Source organism: Nothoprocta perdicaria, unplaced genomic scaffold (assembly GCF_003342845.1).
Source record: "Nothoprocta perdicaria isolate Ctin4 unplaced genomic scaffold, notPer1 scaffold_22, whole genome shotgun sequence".
Lineage (NCBI taxonomy): Eukaryota > Metazoa > Chordata > Aves > Tinamiformes > Tinamidae > Nothoprocta > Nothoprocta perdicaria.
In genome coordinates this window covers 2248919-2263616 of record NW_020455415.1, presented here as the reverse complement: position 1 = coordinate 2263616, position 14698 = coordinate 2248919, and the positions used below count along the sequence as shown (strand labels likewise).

Sequence of the window (14698 nt, the reverse complement as noted above, 5' to 3'; positions counted from 1 at the left end):
GCGGCGGCGGCCGCGAGCCGCGGGCCCGACTGGCAGGTGCTGCTGGGGCGCGCCGAGGCGCTGGCCCGCGGCGGGCGGCTGCACGACGCCTTCCAGCTCTACCAGCTGGCGTCCCGCCACCGGCAGCTGCGCGCCGAGCAGCTGGGCCGCCTCGTGGAGTGCCTGGCGCAGGGCGTCCGCAGCAGAGAGGGGCTGCCCGGGGCGCCGCCGCCCCGCGACTGGGACGTGTTCAGGTGCCGCAAGTGCCAGGGCTTCCTCTTCGAGCCCGTGTCGCTGCCGTGCGGACACACCTTCTGCAAAAAGTGCCTGGAGAGGGGCCGGGCGGCCGAGCCCCGCTGCGTGCTGTGCCGCGAGGAGGGCGGCGCGGCGGCCGGGCAGCTCCTGCGGGTCAACGTCATCCTGAGCAGCCTGCTGGCCAAGTGGTTCCCCGGGCAGGTGAAGGCGTCGCGGCTCCGCCACGAGGGCAACGCGCTCTACAAGGAGAGGAAGCTGCAGGCTGCGCTGCAGAAGTACAACGAGGCGCTCAGCCTGGGTAAGCGCGCGGGCCGGGGGGCGCGCGGGGAAAGTGGGTCAGGAGAGCAGCGCGTTGCATAAGCCCCGGAGCCGGCGAGTCCGGCCCGGGCGCCCTGCCCCCGCTCCCGGGCCGGTTGTGTAACCGGGGAGCGCGTCCCGCGGGCCGCCCCCGCGCCGCGGAAACCCCGCTGCCCCGCGCGGAGCTCCCCGGACCCGGGGCCCGTCGCGCAAAGGGCTGCGGGCGCAACGCTCCGTKTAGCGTCCCGCTGATTCCGACAGCCTGGGAAGGGTTTTACCTCCCGCTTAAGCGCTGTCACCCAAGTTACTCCGAAACTTCCGCGCGGCGGGAGCCTGCGCACGCCGCCCTAAACGCTCCCTTCGCGCCCCTCTGGCCCCTCGGAGCCTCTGTCCGAGCTCGGAATTTATTGCCCGAGTGTCTCGGCGTTTATTTATGCAATGTTCCCAGCCGTTATATAATGCGGAGCTGACATTTTGTCTGGAGTTGCCCAAAGAGGTTGCCATATTTAATTTAGTACATAGTTATTTAAAGAAGAGATATTTTGGCTTGTTTGTTTGTTTTTAAAGGAGTTCTAGGAAATAAAGCTTTTGTAAGTATTTCTTAAATAGTTGTAATAAGCCACTTTTTTTTTTTCCTATATGCTGCAGCTCCAAATGACCACTTACTCTACAGCAACCGGTCCCAGATTAACTCTACTTTGAAAGCTTGTGAAGATGCACTGCACGATGCAGAAACAGCATGCAGGCTGCAGCCGTACTGGCTGAAAGTAAGTGCTGACTTCAGCTGCACTTGCTTTTAAAATCTTTATGCTGCACCAGTTACAAAACCGTTATGTTGTTGAAGGAGAACTGAATTTGAGAGATGCTTTAAGCCTTGCAACTTCTTTGACTCCTGYGACTTCCAGACATTGAGCTATGGCATTCTTGTCCCTTCTGGTGTGAGGGAAGAGAATGATAAACTAGACAGACCCTTCCTGGAGGATGAGCTACTAAACTTTCTATTGTCTATATCAAGCTCACAAACAAGTTTTAAAAAAATGAGTGCTGTGCTTACATTTTTCTATAAGCTGTCATAGCACTAGTTTAGTACTTTTTTTCCAAAATGGAATATGAGTTTGCTCAAGTTTCAACTGTGTCAGTGACCAACTAGACTCAGGAAGATGATACTTAGTGGAGTTAGGGAATATCCTATTTATCTCTAAGAGCTGGTGTATTTGAAGACAGGACAAATTTAATTTATGTTTGCAAATCAGAAGCTAGTGGTATCAAGATGTAAGAGACTGTTGTAAGGAATTTTCTCTGCCTAACCTCTGGAAAGATCTTCTGTAAATTCATCTTGCTTTAATTGAATATTCTCACAGCAAAAGGAACAAAAGCTGCAATTGTGGATATATTTCATTTCAGGGACACTTAAGGAAAGGACAAGCGTTAGCTAATCTGGGGAAAACAGAAGAAGCATTAAGAGAGTTTCTGTTCTGCCTTGCTCTAGATACTGGGAACAAGACAGCCAAATCTGAGGCTCAAAAGGTGAGTTTCCTAAATTGCCTAGACCTGCTTAATCATTTTCAGTGATGTGTCGTAAAGAGGGAGGAGAAAACATTAAGCAGACACTGTGTGGAAACAGTTACGATGTTAGCATCAGCACAAGAGAGATAAAACGGAGTTGCTAATAATTGCCACCCACCGGTTATTATGATTGCCTGTAATCAAACTTCTAATCTGTTTCCTAGCTTGGCAGTGTGTTACCAATTATTGAGTGCAAAAGAGGGGGAGTTACTTGTTAATATTTTATCAGGCCACCGAGCGGTAGAACACAACGTGCAGCGCCCTTCCAGCTCCGCTTGGGAGCAGCAGCTCTCTTATTTCAGGCCTCATATGCTGCTCCAGGACTCAGTGTGCGCAGGGGAAAGGAATAAGCCAGTGAAGGAAGAAATATGCTCCAAAATTGTTTCAGTGTTTGCTAATACTTCATGCTAAATAGGCAGTATAGCAGATCTGCAATAAGCCTTTTTTGAGCAGCGGTCTAAGCTACAGTTTGTGGAATCTTTCACCTTTCTCCTCAGACAGGTTTGGTGACAACCGTTAGTTCTGTTTTGTACACCTCTTAAGAACTAGTTATGGTTTATTTTTTCTGGAAAGAATTGATGCTTTTACCTTTGACCATTTTTGTTGTTGCCAAATGACTTAAAATCACACCAAGGCTGGTTTTARATGTTATGCTCTGCCTTTGTTTTATTGAATTCTTTTTTTAAGGGCAGTGCATTCATGCTTTTGTGTGTGGCTGGTGGGATGGGAAGTTTTGGGCTTCTTAGTCCTGTGATGTGAAAGGCTTTTTAAAAGCTCAGTAGAATTCTTAGAGTAAAGCTCTGCTCATACAGSTAACTGAGAAAGTGTGGCCTGGGTGGCTGTGTTGCAATCAGATTTTGTATGTGGTTGAGATTTCCGTTTCCTGCAGGATTTTCTGTCGTTCTTTTTAGTCATTTTTTTTTTCCAGCATGTTCCACACAGTCTTTCACTATCATTGTATCATGATTTGTTCTGGTAGTCATGCTGGGAGGCTTTTTGTCTACAAAGTAAGAAAAGCAAGAACAACCAATATGTTTCTAAATTCAGACTCCAAATAGCCTTGTCCAAGAGAGCTAATTTCTGAGCAGTGGGGTTCTTAAGAAAACTCTGCTGCTTGCAACYGGAAGAATTGCTTGTGCACTCATCAGATGCAGAGTTCATCCGTGATGTAATATTTTGTTGGGTCATTTCCAAGGCTGTTTGCATAACAATGACATACTATTTTTTACCAAATTATTCAGGCGTAGCTATGACGTTCTGTTTGTGCTAGCTGTCCTTCCACGTTAGTTTTGACAGAGTATGATCCCGTGGAATCTTTTTGGCTTTAAAAGGAGATCTTGGCTATCACGTGGCTTCCTCATGTATCCACAGGATTGCAGGAGTGCCGAATTCTTTTAACGCATGTGAATCTTCCATTCACCTTTTTTTTTTTTTTCTCTCTATCTTTCTCTGCCTTTGACTAATCATCTGATGAGCTGTACTATAGTGCAAATGGCTACAAGTTGTTGATGCTGATTCACTTATTTTCTGATAGCAAATGGAGACTGTTTTTTTTTCACTGCCTTTTTTGGGGGGGGGGGGGTTGTCCCATAGTTGAACTTAGTTGTAATTTACAATGTTGGAGACAATTACTTGATTGAGCGTGGATTAAATGGGTGAGATTTCTGTACTAATTAACTCCACTGAAAGTTTCTGACATGCAGAAAAAGTGCATTTGAAAGGATGTTACTAAATCCTGTTGAGTTCTAAAATGCAGAATAGGAGGATATGTTTATGCCACTTATGTAGAATGCTTAATAATGTAAGAACTAAGCAGTGAAGTATTCTGTTTTATATCACAGCTTCTACTTAGTTTGTTTTCACTCATCCCGGGAAATGCTCAGGAACACTTACCTGATATCCTGCAGCTGTTGTCRCATCACTCTAGATTAAAGGGGAATCTCCTGAATTCAGTGGGATCTGGAGGCACCAGCCATAGCCTACAAAGGTTGCTCAAGGTAAAGAAATCTGATGTGCGGTTTTTAATTTGTGTTTTATGTTCACAGTGGTAAGTTGTCATCGTCTTTACATTTTTGGGAGACTGGATARTACATTTCTTTTTTTTTTTTYCCCCCTGAATTTCAAAATACACAACATAACTTAATGGATTCTCTTTAAATGACTCTTCTTTGTTAAACAGAATCTTTATTCTGTTTTTTTGTTGTTTTTTGTTTTGTTAGAATTAAGAAAGGTAAAGATAGCTGTAACTGTCCTTAGCTCTTCAAAGAAATGGGTAGTAAAGAGCCTCTGAAGCCTCTGAAGTGAAGTCRGTTGGAGAGAGTTCTCTCATCTCTCTGTATATACGAGGTCTCACCACAGCTTCTGATCATATGTACTTTGAGGTTCCTCTGGGGACCTGATGTGACAAGCTGATAGGTAATGGTCTCTGGAATGGCTGTTAAGTCATAGTGAATGATCATTTTATTCCTTGTGAAAGAAATCAGTCTTGCTGAAGGAGCAAGATGCACTTTCTCCTTTGTTAGTTTTCTGTTTCCTTAAAATAAAACTTGTAGTGCTTTGGTTGTTTTGATATTGCTGGTTGATACAAACAATATATATTTTCCGATAGACTAACTTAGCAATGTGTCRTACTGAGCTTTAATGACATTTCTGCATGAATCAAGTTTCATGCCCAATCCATAAAGCCCCACATAGAGACTGAAAAAATTCACTGACAAGATGGGAGAGGGAAGGGTTAGTTAGAAAAGAATTTTGGTTAAAATCAGACACTGACAAAGCATCTCAAACTGCTATGTCTTGACCTGCAGAGTCTTTCTTGTTACAGAGTGTTTGTTTATTTCCTTTAAAAGGATTTTGATGTTTTTAATGTTGAGCCTCTCTTTCTACAGATAAGTGTAGAACAGAAAAAGAATTTTCCCGCTCAAGAGGAACAAAATGTAACAACATCTGGCATTTTGAGGAAATCTGTACAAATTACAGAGAGTAAAAGGGACTGCTCAGGGGAGAACAAACTCGACTCCGTATCAGAGTCTGCCTTTCTCATTTCGGAGAAGTGCAACCTTCTGAAAAGAAAGTGTTGCTCTGAGGAGATGAGAGGTGCTGAGGTACCCTGCAAGCTCATGAAGAAAGGTATGTTTAATTTAGCACAGGATGAATTCCATAAAAGGTAAACAATGGATTTATTATGAATAAGCTTCAAATTAGACTTTGTTTTTCATATCTTGAATCTAGGCAAGGTGTGATGTAGAACTTGGGATGCTGCAACTGCAGCTTCCTTGTAAAAATAACTTTTAGCCTGAAAAGGGCTAAGAAAGTTGAGTCAAGTGATTGTTTATCAGAAGAGCTCTGGATCTTGTAGGATATAGGAAAGCTGTCCGTGCCTTTGGCACTTTCTTTATCAAGTAAAATAAGTAAGTTATGCTTAAAAGCATGAATTCTGTTTATGATATCTAAGATCTAGCCTTGTTCTCATGCTGTGGGATGTATTTACAGTGGCATGATAGAAGAATTTGTCCCATTGTAGACTTTTAACACTAAAATATATTTTGATGGTAATGCAAGGCTAAATTCATCCTTCTGTTAGTGGCCATAATGCCACAAAAATTAAAGGGAGGTGTGCTAATTTGCGCTGGATTTGATGCTTTGCATAGGAATTATTCCCATGATGCTAACAGCTCAGTAACCTGCCAGTAAATACAAAACACATTTGAAATACCAAATGTTTTCTGTGGGTATGCAGAAGAAAAATCTCTTTGAAATTCTGCATTGCTTATGCAGTTGTGTCCAATTGTAATATGTTTTATTATTATTGATAGATACAGTTGATATCAAGGGAAGTAGTGCTGCACACCATATTCCATTTGAATTTGTGGATCCATCAGATCTGGACTGCTCCCTGTGCATGAGGTAATCATTGTTCTCTCCCACATGTCTTTAGTTCTCAAGCTTTATCTCTTGTGATCTGCAGCTTTCCTAGCTTGCTTATTTTTCTTCTGACTTGAAATCTGCTTATATTACAATGATTATTCCATTAACATGTTTCTTGTTCTTTGCTTCTGAGCACTGTTGATGAATACAAACTATTTGATCTAGTGATGGTTAAAGAAAAGACAGATATGGTCATGTGGGGGCTAAGCACATTAGTGAACACATCCGAAAGATTTCCCTGCACCCAGTTACACGCGCCCACTCACACATGCATGTCGTGCACAAGACCAGTTTGTCCTTTGGAATTACTAGAGCCATATATGCCATTTATATAATGCATAAAATAGCACAGGGAGCATGTTTTATGGCTATTCTAAGTTCACATGTAAAATACAGTGTTGCTGCTACTGCAATATGAGGATCTTGCAAGAAGAAGGTTTTGTTTTTGTTTTTGTTGTTGTTGTTCCCCGCGCCCCAGCACTCAAATGTGATGTGCTGAATTCCTGCTTTAGTTAGCTAAGGTCACGGTAACACTTGCTTCAKGAGCTCCTCTTTCAGTTAAATAACAGTCTTATTCTCAAGGACAGCARTGACTTAAACCTAACAGAATTATTAACTCCATCAATTTCACTCCTTGTTTTGTAAAAACATTAATATTGGCAAATACMCATGATGGTTTTTGTTACTGCAAATTCCTCTGCACTGAGTTTTGTTTCTGCTGTCTTGTTAATTATGTAAACTTACAAGCGAAGTATGTTGGCATTAGTCTTGCACTGTATTTTAGATTCTTAAATAGCAAGTGGTCTCTTCATGGGATTTATTTATTTATCTTTGAAAGGCTTGAAAAAATGTAGATTCCTTTTGTTTTGCTGTTTAAATGCTGTTGGGGAAAACTCAATTACTTTCAAACAGAATGAAATTTGGAGGGGAACAACTGCTGTGTTGTTTACTTCACTTCTGCTTCAAATAAATCAGGTCTGCCCCCATCTCCCTCTGCCCGTCTACTGCTGGAACACGCTCCAGAAGTTTACACAGCTGCCAAAACCTTGATACTGCTAAGAGCAAAACTTTCCTCTAGTGCAAGCCACACAATTTGTCTTCGGTGGTTTCAATGAGTCTGTGTGTTTATGGTCATTGTGTCCAAAACCACATTTTTAAGAGTTTTTAAATAAAATTAATTAACCCTATTTCCTCATCCTCTGTGTTAAATCAGAAATAGCGAGACTGTAGTACATTCTTAAAGGAATTAGCTTAAGGATTTCTGGTTCCCTGAGAGCTTAAGGGATGCTGGCACTGATTCTATATTTGCAGTCACAAATATAGCCCTTACATCCTGAGGTGTGTAAATTTTAACTTCATTACAACAATGACGGTTTGCACTAAGGGAACCTGTCACGAGACCTTTCTTCAGTATTACAATCAATGCAAATTGATTGTAATTATTTCCTGCCATGTTCTCRAGAAGTATTTTATGGTTTTGGATCCTGAGATACCTTGAACTAATTACCTAGTAACCTACTGATCTATTTGCTATAAACTGCAGGAGCAGTTATTAACCTCTCTGTCAGATGGAGTGGCAAAGTGTTATTGATCTGTGTTCACTCCAGCAGGAGCAGGAAATAGAAACTAATGGTAAAACAATGTATTGGTGAGAAATGAGAGAGCATTACTCAGCAGGAGCAATTATTTGGTTTTCATCATTATAACAGCTTAAAATGCTGTGACGTGAAATCTTTTTATGCAGTGTTTCTTTCTCTAAGTCTTGAAGCTCAGTCCAGGCCCTGCTAGTCACTGGGAAAAGCTGTGCTGGCTTCAATGAGAGCTAGACCAGGATCACGCATTCTAACAGGCATTTCTTGTCTTTATGCTAACATTTCAGAACAAGTAAGTCCCTGCTGATTAATTACATATGGAAACAAATGCTTACTGCAACATATTTCAAGCTTGGTATTTTACAAAGTTCAAAGGAATAAGTAGCCTTTGTGCTGTGAAGTTTGTTTGCTAAATAATTGACAAAAGGGTTCTCAGTTATGCAGTCAAGTTGCAATGAGATAAGTGTGCCTATATCTTCATATATTTCTTGTTTAAATGCCAGTATTTTTAGTAACTGATGACACTTAATAAACTGGCTATAGCAATTTTGTTAAGAGCCAATTATGTGCTTAAACATAATCATATTTAATTATTAATAAACATGGCTTACATATGCTATTTTACATGGGGAAATTATAAATCTCAGTTTGTTGCTTTGATACAACTGTAATACTTTTAARTAAACTTTAAAATTTAAACTAAAACTGATACTTGAGACTTTAAAATGCTGAGATAGCATGTTGTAAAAAATTCTTTTCTAGTTTTGAATGTGTTATTTTAAAAAGCTTTCATGGCTTTTGCATTTCATGAAGGTTCTAATTGCTGAGGCAACATTTCTTTGCAATATCATATAATCACAGTATCATATAATCAAAATAATGAAAACAAAAACCCCTWCATGAAAATAGACATCTCAGAGGTACTTAGATGGTTAAAGATTAGATACTGAGATACTCTGAAGACCTGCGCTTCAGTGTTTAGATATTTTTCTAGATGAAACATGAATTTAATGTCATTTGCTTTCTGGAAAAGCAGTAATTTGAATGTTAAAAACTGTCTGTAGTGCAACTAATCTGCATTCCAAGTCCAGGTTAGAGTTAGTAATAACATATTTCATTGCAGAACTTTTACCTGTGGTGTTACTGCAAATAGCTATTTTGTGTTTAGTTCTRCATATACAAGGAATGCCATTGATGCAGTGCAAGAACTTGTGCAAGTCTCATTCACTTTCATTGGAGACACTAAGAAAGTTCAACCTCTGCTACTATTTATTGCTCCCATAGGCTAGGATTTCACTTTCCTCAATCTGAAGTTAGTTGCCCAGTTCCCCATTGCATTCCCTGAAATCAGAGTTCACAGACTGCCTTCTGTATTGGGAGGCAATAGTGAAGTGTCTAAGCAGAGTAAGTATAACAATTGGATAAAGAAATGAAAAGCAAGAAAAACTTTCTCCTTGAAGTGCAGAATCGTCAGTTAAATTAGTGAATACATACAGCAGTTTTGGTAATAGCTTTTTCTTTTACTTTGGTACACGATATTGGTGTCTTTTGTTTTTGGATTTTCCAATCCAGGCTCTTCTATGAACCCGTCACTACGCCTTGTGGGCACACGTTCTGTCTCAAATGCCTTGAGAGATGCCTGGATCACAACCCAAAATGCCCCTTGTGCAAAGAAGGTCTCTCAGAGGTAATTATGCCTGGATTTGGTCGGAGTAAATTAGAGCACAGAATAGGATCAGGTAGTACCTTCAGAAACCTCTGGTATTACCGAACTCTAAAGAAATATTACATAATTTAAGGAAAAAATTGACTTTTGGAATGTCCCGGGGACTAACAAAGTATGGATAATCTTCTCTCTTCAAACTTTTACAACTGTATTTACATTTGGAAGTTCTGGAAAGGGAAGCCAAATGACCTAGGGATTGGCTGAGACAAGGCCTGCAGCTTAGTGAATAGTTCAGTTAACATCTTCCCTGGTACTGCAAGCTTAGAGGATCATCTGTGTGTGCAACGGACATAGCAAAATGGAGCTAACGGGCAGAGGCCCTGTACTTTGAAATGCTAGACATTATCCCATAACTGCTTGCTTCTCCTTTTCTGCTGCAGTGCTTGGCTATGAGGAAGTACTGTAAAACRGTACTAATGGAGGAGCTGATAGCTAAATATCTTCCAGAGGAACTCACTGAAAGAAGAAAGATTTATGAAGAAGAAATAGCAGAGCTTTCCAAGTATGTAATCGATTTATTTAAAAACCAGTATCTAATAGCTACCAAATGGCTGCTGCTGCTGTGGAACATGAACAAAGGTGCTGACGAAGGAGCTTCCTGCTCTGTATCACATGATTCAAAGAGGACAGAGTCCAGATGAAATTGTGCTTTGAGTAGCGTTACTAGACACTCTGCTATATGATGAACAGAAGCAGAAGAGATTCAGGAGAGTTGCAGAAATCGATATTGTTTTTTGTGGCCTTTTATGAAAGCACCAGAATGAGAGGATGGGGGGGGAAGTGCAGCTCCACAGGCTGGGGATTGGAAATGACTGTGTAGAGAAGAAAAGGGATTAAGGAGAGTAAAATACAGTAAAAATAATAGTAGTAAAAGTGTTAATAAATTTCTATCAAAATGAGAAAGTGTAACAAAGTCATTCTGCTAAAAACACTGGAATATCAATTTGCATTTTATCTAGCCAGACATCAATTTCAGATGAAAATAAAGATTTTTAAATACACTGCAATTTCACTTGTATGTATTTTATCTCTGCGATATTTTGGTAAAATGTCATCTCTGTTTTTTCATTCCTTACAGCCTAAATAAGAATGTTCCTATATTTGTCTGCACAATGGCTTATCCTACAGTCCCGTGCCCTTTGCACATCTTCGAGCCGTGTTATCGACTGATGATTCGCCGGTGCATGGAGACTGGCACCAAACAGTTTGGGATGTGCATCAGTGATCCTGTCAAGGGGTGAGTGAGCAACCTGCTTGGACCATGTCCTCTACTCACTTGGTCCAGGGCAAGTTGTTTCAGAGGAAGGTGCAGAAAGGTCTTTGCTTCTAGATATTTATGTGATAGTCTTCCAATAGAGCAAGTTTCTTTCTAATGATGACAGTCAATGACATTGAGAAGATCAAAATTTGCCTCTTGAGCACTTGGATCCTGTCTAGTATGACCGCCCGTTGCTTTGAAACCTACAGCTACAACTAGCATATATTATAACAGGTTAAACTGAGGAAAGTTTGCATATTTCATTAAATTCTAATACTCTGAACTGCACTGTTTTTTTTATACAAAATGGTGAAATATTTCCAGATATAAACATTGGGGAAAGTCTACTTAGCCATGTAAAATCTGCTTTATTTTAAGAAATTCCATGTATTCCAAGTGCTGATTAGATCAGATAGTCTGAATCTTCCTAATAGTTTTGAATAGTTTTGAAAACAATTGTTAATAATTTGAGCTATAGCAGGACAGTACTGTGAGCAATATAAATAGAAATGAGTTGACCCTGATAAATACCTTTGTGGTATTGAACCAGCTGCAYGGCAGGCTTAAGAGTGGAGAGAATAAGGCTTTTTTACTTGCTTTTGTTCTGATTTAAATAGGTTTGCAGACTATGGCTGCATTCTGGAGATAAGAAATGTTGAATTCTTTGCTGATGGTCGCTCTGTTGTAGACAGCATTGGCAAGAGGAGATTTAAGGTGATACAGCACAGCCAGCGTGATGGCTATAATACAGCAGATATTGAGTACATTGAGGATCAAAAGGTGAGCCTAGAAACACTTTATATAAAGCATATTAATCTGAAAATCTAAATCATCTTATTTTCAGTGAGTTCCTTTCTTGTTGAGCAATTTTCTTCTAGTAAAGCAAACTGTGGTATTTACTAACTGGTTGTGGTTAAAGATGGGGGCAGGGGGAAAAGTATGTACCTTGTGCACATAAGCACAGCATTTTTGGCAGAATGCTTTCTTTAAAAAAGATGAACCTGCATGAGATATGACTGCTGTTCTAGATCACGTTTTTTTTGTTGGTTTTTTTTTGTTTTGTTTTGTTTTTTGTTGATGTTGGTGGTGGGTTTTTTTTTTTGAAGTCTGTAACATAGACACAAAACCAGGCTCTGTTTCTCATGGAAGCCAATTGGAAAGCTTCCATTTAGGTAAGTGGGAGCAGGACTGAGCCCATTACAGCTTTTATGTTATTTATATTATTCATTTTTAAATAAGCAAAGTATTCTGGATGATGTATCTTTTACTGTATAGTGGTGAGACAGATCTATTCTAAGGAGTCTAAATTTAAAAAAAAATTGCACAAAGCTTTTGTTCTGTGCTGGGTAAATGGGATATTTACATAAAGGTGACTCCTCTCTTTACTCATTTCAGGTGCAAGGACAGGACTATGCTGCATTACTTGTTCTCCACGATTCAGTCTACGACCAGGCGTACATGTGGTTCAACTCGCTCAAGCAGGCACTCAAAAGTCGAATTCTCAGTCACTTTGGTCCAATGCCAGCTAAGGATCCTGACCCACAGGTATCCAGAATCAATGGTTTATAGAACTTCTTTTTTGGACAGAAATCACAGAATAAGCAATAAGGCAGGAAGCACATTCTTTATATGATGAAAATGGGAACCCTATAAATTGCTGCTAGAAATAGAAGAGTCGTCTCCCCCCACCTTCCAGATCCTATTTTAAAAAAGGTGCAGCTTGGCTCTAWCTTTTGTTTCAGGCCACCCTGCAATTGCAAGCCATTAGGTTGGTGGTTAGATGGCAATTTAGCAAGCAGATTATCAAAATACTGTCTCAAGTTCCTCAAAAATAAGACCTTGTTCTCTAAAGAACCTAACTTCTGCTTTCCTCCCTTGCTGCAGGCTAACCCTAATGGGCCAGCATGGTGCTGGTGGGTCCTAGCTGTGCTTCCACTTGAGAACAGAGCTCAGCTCCCTTTCCTTGCCATGAAATCCCTCAAAGACCGCTTGAATGGCATCAGACGTGTCCTTACGTTCATGTCTCGTACAAGATCACGGTGATGGTGAGGAGGAGAACTGTGAAGTCTCCCACAGTACTTGACTGTAGAGTGTCTCTTGTGACTTCATCTAACTGCAATAATGTCTTACAGCTCTGAGTGTCAGGATGTTTCAAGCCTGAATTTCAAAGAAAATAAGTTATAAAGCTCAAAGGATATTTGTGGATGTTTCAAAAAAATTCCTTTTGGAACTCTCTCTGAGAAGGTTATTCAATCACTGCACTGCTAAATTAATAACAAATGTGATAGAACAAAAAGTGATCTTGTTTGCCATAAACCTTTTAAAAAGCTTAAGAGGTTTTTTAATTTATTTTATTTTTATTTTTTGTAGTGGATAAAGGAAATTGTGCAGTTTAACGTGAAGCAGAAATAACAATGTTAATGCATTATTTCAGTGAACTGCAAAGTCTTTTATTCCAAATGGTTCAGGTTTTATATAGCATTGTGTAAAATAATGTTCACAACTTCCATTTGATAATTTATTTTTGCACTACGATTTTTTTTGTTTCAAAATGTATATTATTTATGTGTACATTCTCTAAAGGAAAATGAGTTGCTCTATTTATTTATAGTGTTATTACCCTGTATTTATGACTGGGGAGAAAACAATATTAGCAGTGCACAAGCAGCTGCTTTGGTCTTTTTCCTTTTTTTCGGTATATTGTGTTCAAATCCTTTGAATGTTTCCTTACTCATCCCCAGTTGTACTGCAGCCTAAGAAGGATTGTTTTCCCTGAAAACTGAAGCTGTCACTCCCCACAGCCTGTCTGCGGTAACTCCAGCCTAGTTGTTAGAGCCTGAGCACTTGCGACTTGGTCCTTGGTATCACAAAACAGCTGAGCATGTGCTTAACTTTAAGCACGAGCGTTTAAGTGCTTTGCTGAATTCAAGTAGTGATTTCCGTGGGAACTGGCCAGAGTGGAGATTGAAGGATCCCCCTTCCTTAAGATTCCGCAAAGCGGAGAATAACTTGGAGTTGGTATCTGAACCCTTTCCTACAGGAAAGGGTAATGGCTACTGCAGTTGTTAGGAAAGAACCACACTATTTGAGAAGTGACTCCTCCCAAAAGAAAAGATTTGGAGCAATTTCTTGTGGGTTATTACATAGATTCTTTACATGATTTCTTTACATAAAGCCTTTATGCTGTTAATTTTTTTTTTTTTTTTTTGTGAGATCTGGTTTTATGGGAGAAGGTGGGGAAGTTGCTATGAACTAAAGGACTCGGAGGGCAATGTGTGCCACATGAGAAGGACTGTTTTAATAAACATGCTATTTATTTCACCCCAATCTAAAGGTTTCTGTTAGCTTCCAATCTACTCAGCTGCTGCAGTTTCCTTAGCAGAGATTAGGTAGCATTGCTAACAACAGCTAGTGCACAAGAACAAGTGGATTTTAGGGAGATCTCTTATAGCTATAAGGCAGGGAAAATAGCAGTAACTTGGTTTTGGTTTTAAAATAATATTTCACTACTTTTTTATTGCTTTTTCTGCTGATTTTTGCTGATTGATCCTGCCTCCAATAGGATGAATTTGATTTTCACTGATTTCAGTGCAATCAGGATTGGGTCTTATATTCTAATCCATTTCCCTTTCAGTGGAACAACAAATAGCTTAAAATGAAATCTTGTGGAGTACTATAAGTTTCTTTATTACTTTTACCCAGAAAGGCACTGTTTGCTGTTCCATGCCTTTATGGAAAAATACAGTAGAATTTAATGTTTTTTTTCCGTATGGTTTTTTGTACCATTATAATATCATCAGAAATATTTACTAGTTAAGAATAATTGCTGTACCACTAAGCTTCAATAAAACTGTTTCCTCTCTTGTTAAATTCTATAGGACTTTTCCATAAGGGTACAAAGCAACTAATGGAACTTAAACATGTTTCAACCTGATGAAGGAATATGTGTCCTGTATTTGCATTTAGTTACTCTAGAAATGCTGCAGCTCGTTTCCATTCTGCTAGGCTGCTTCTCTGTTTTCTGTAGTTGATACYTTACCTGCTTCTCTGTGAACAATGTATAGAAATACATACACATTCTGAACAAGTGTGATGGCT

General features: G+C 39.9%; 1 protein-coding gene across 1 annotated transcript; it reads left to right on the top strand.

The window, feature by feature from the left end:
* On the top strand, positions 1-13078 carry LONRF3 (LON peptidase N-terminal domain and ring finger 3; the record flags this gene model as incomplete). Its single annotated transcript, XM_026039021.1, has 12 exons — positions 1-532; positions 1180-1298; positions 1936-2058; positions 3939-4094; positions 4986-5226; positions 5913-6003; positions 9189-9303; positions 9723-9844; positions 10421-10579; positions 11218-11380; positions 11996-12145; positions 12485-13078. Coding segments are annotated over 12 exons (2130 nt in total), but the record flags the coding sequence as incomplete, so codon positions are not given.
* Between the last annotated feature and the right edge of the window lie 1620 nt (positions 13079-14698).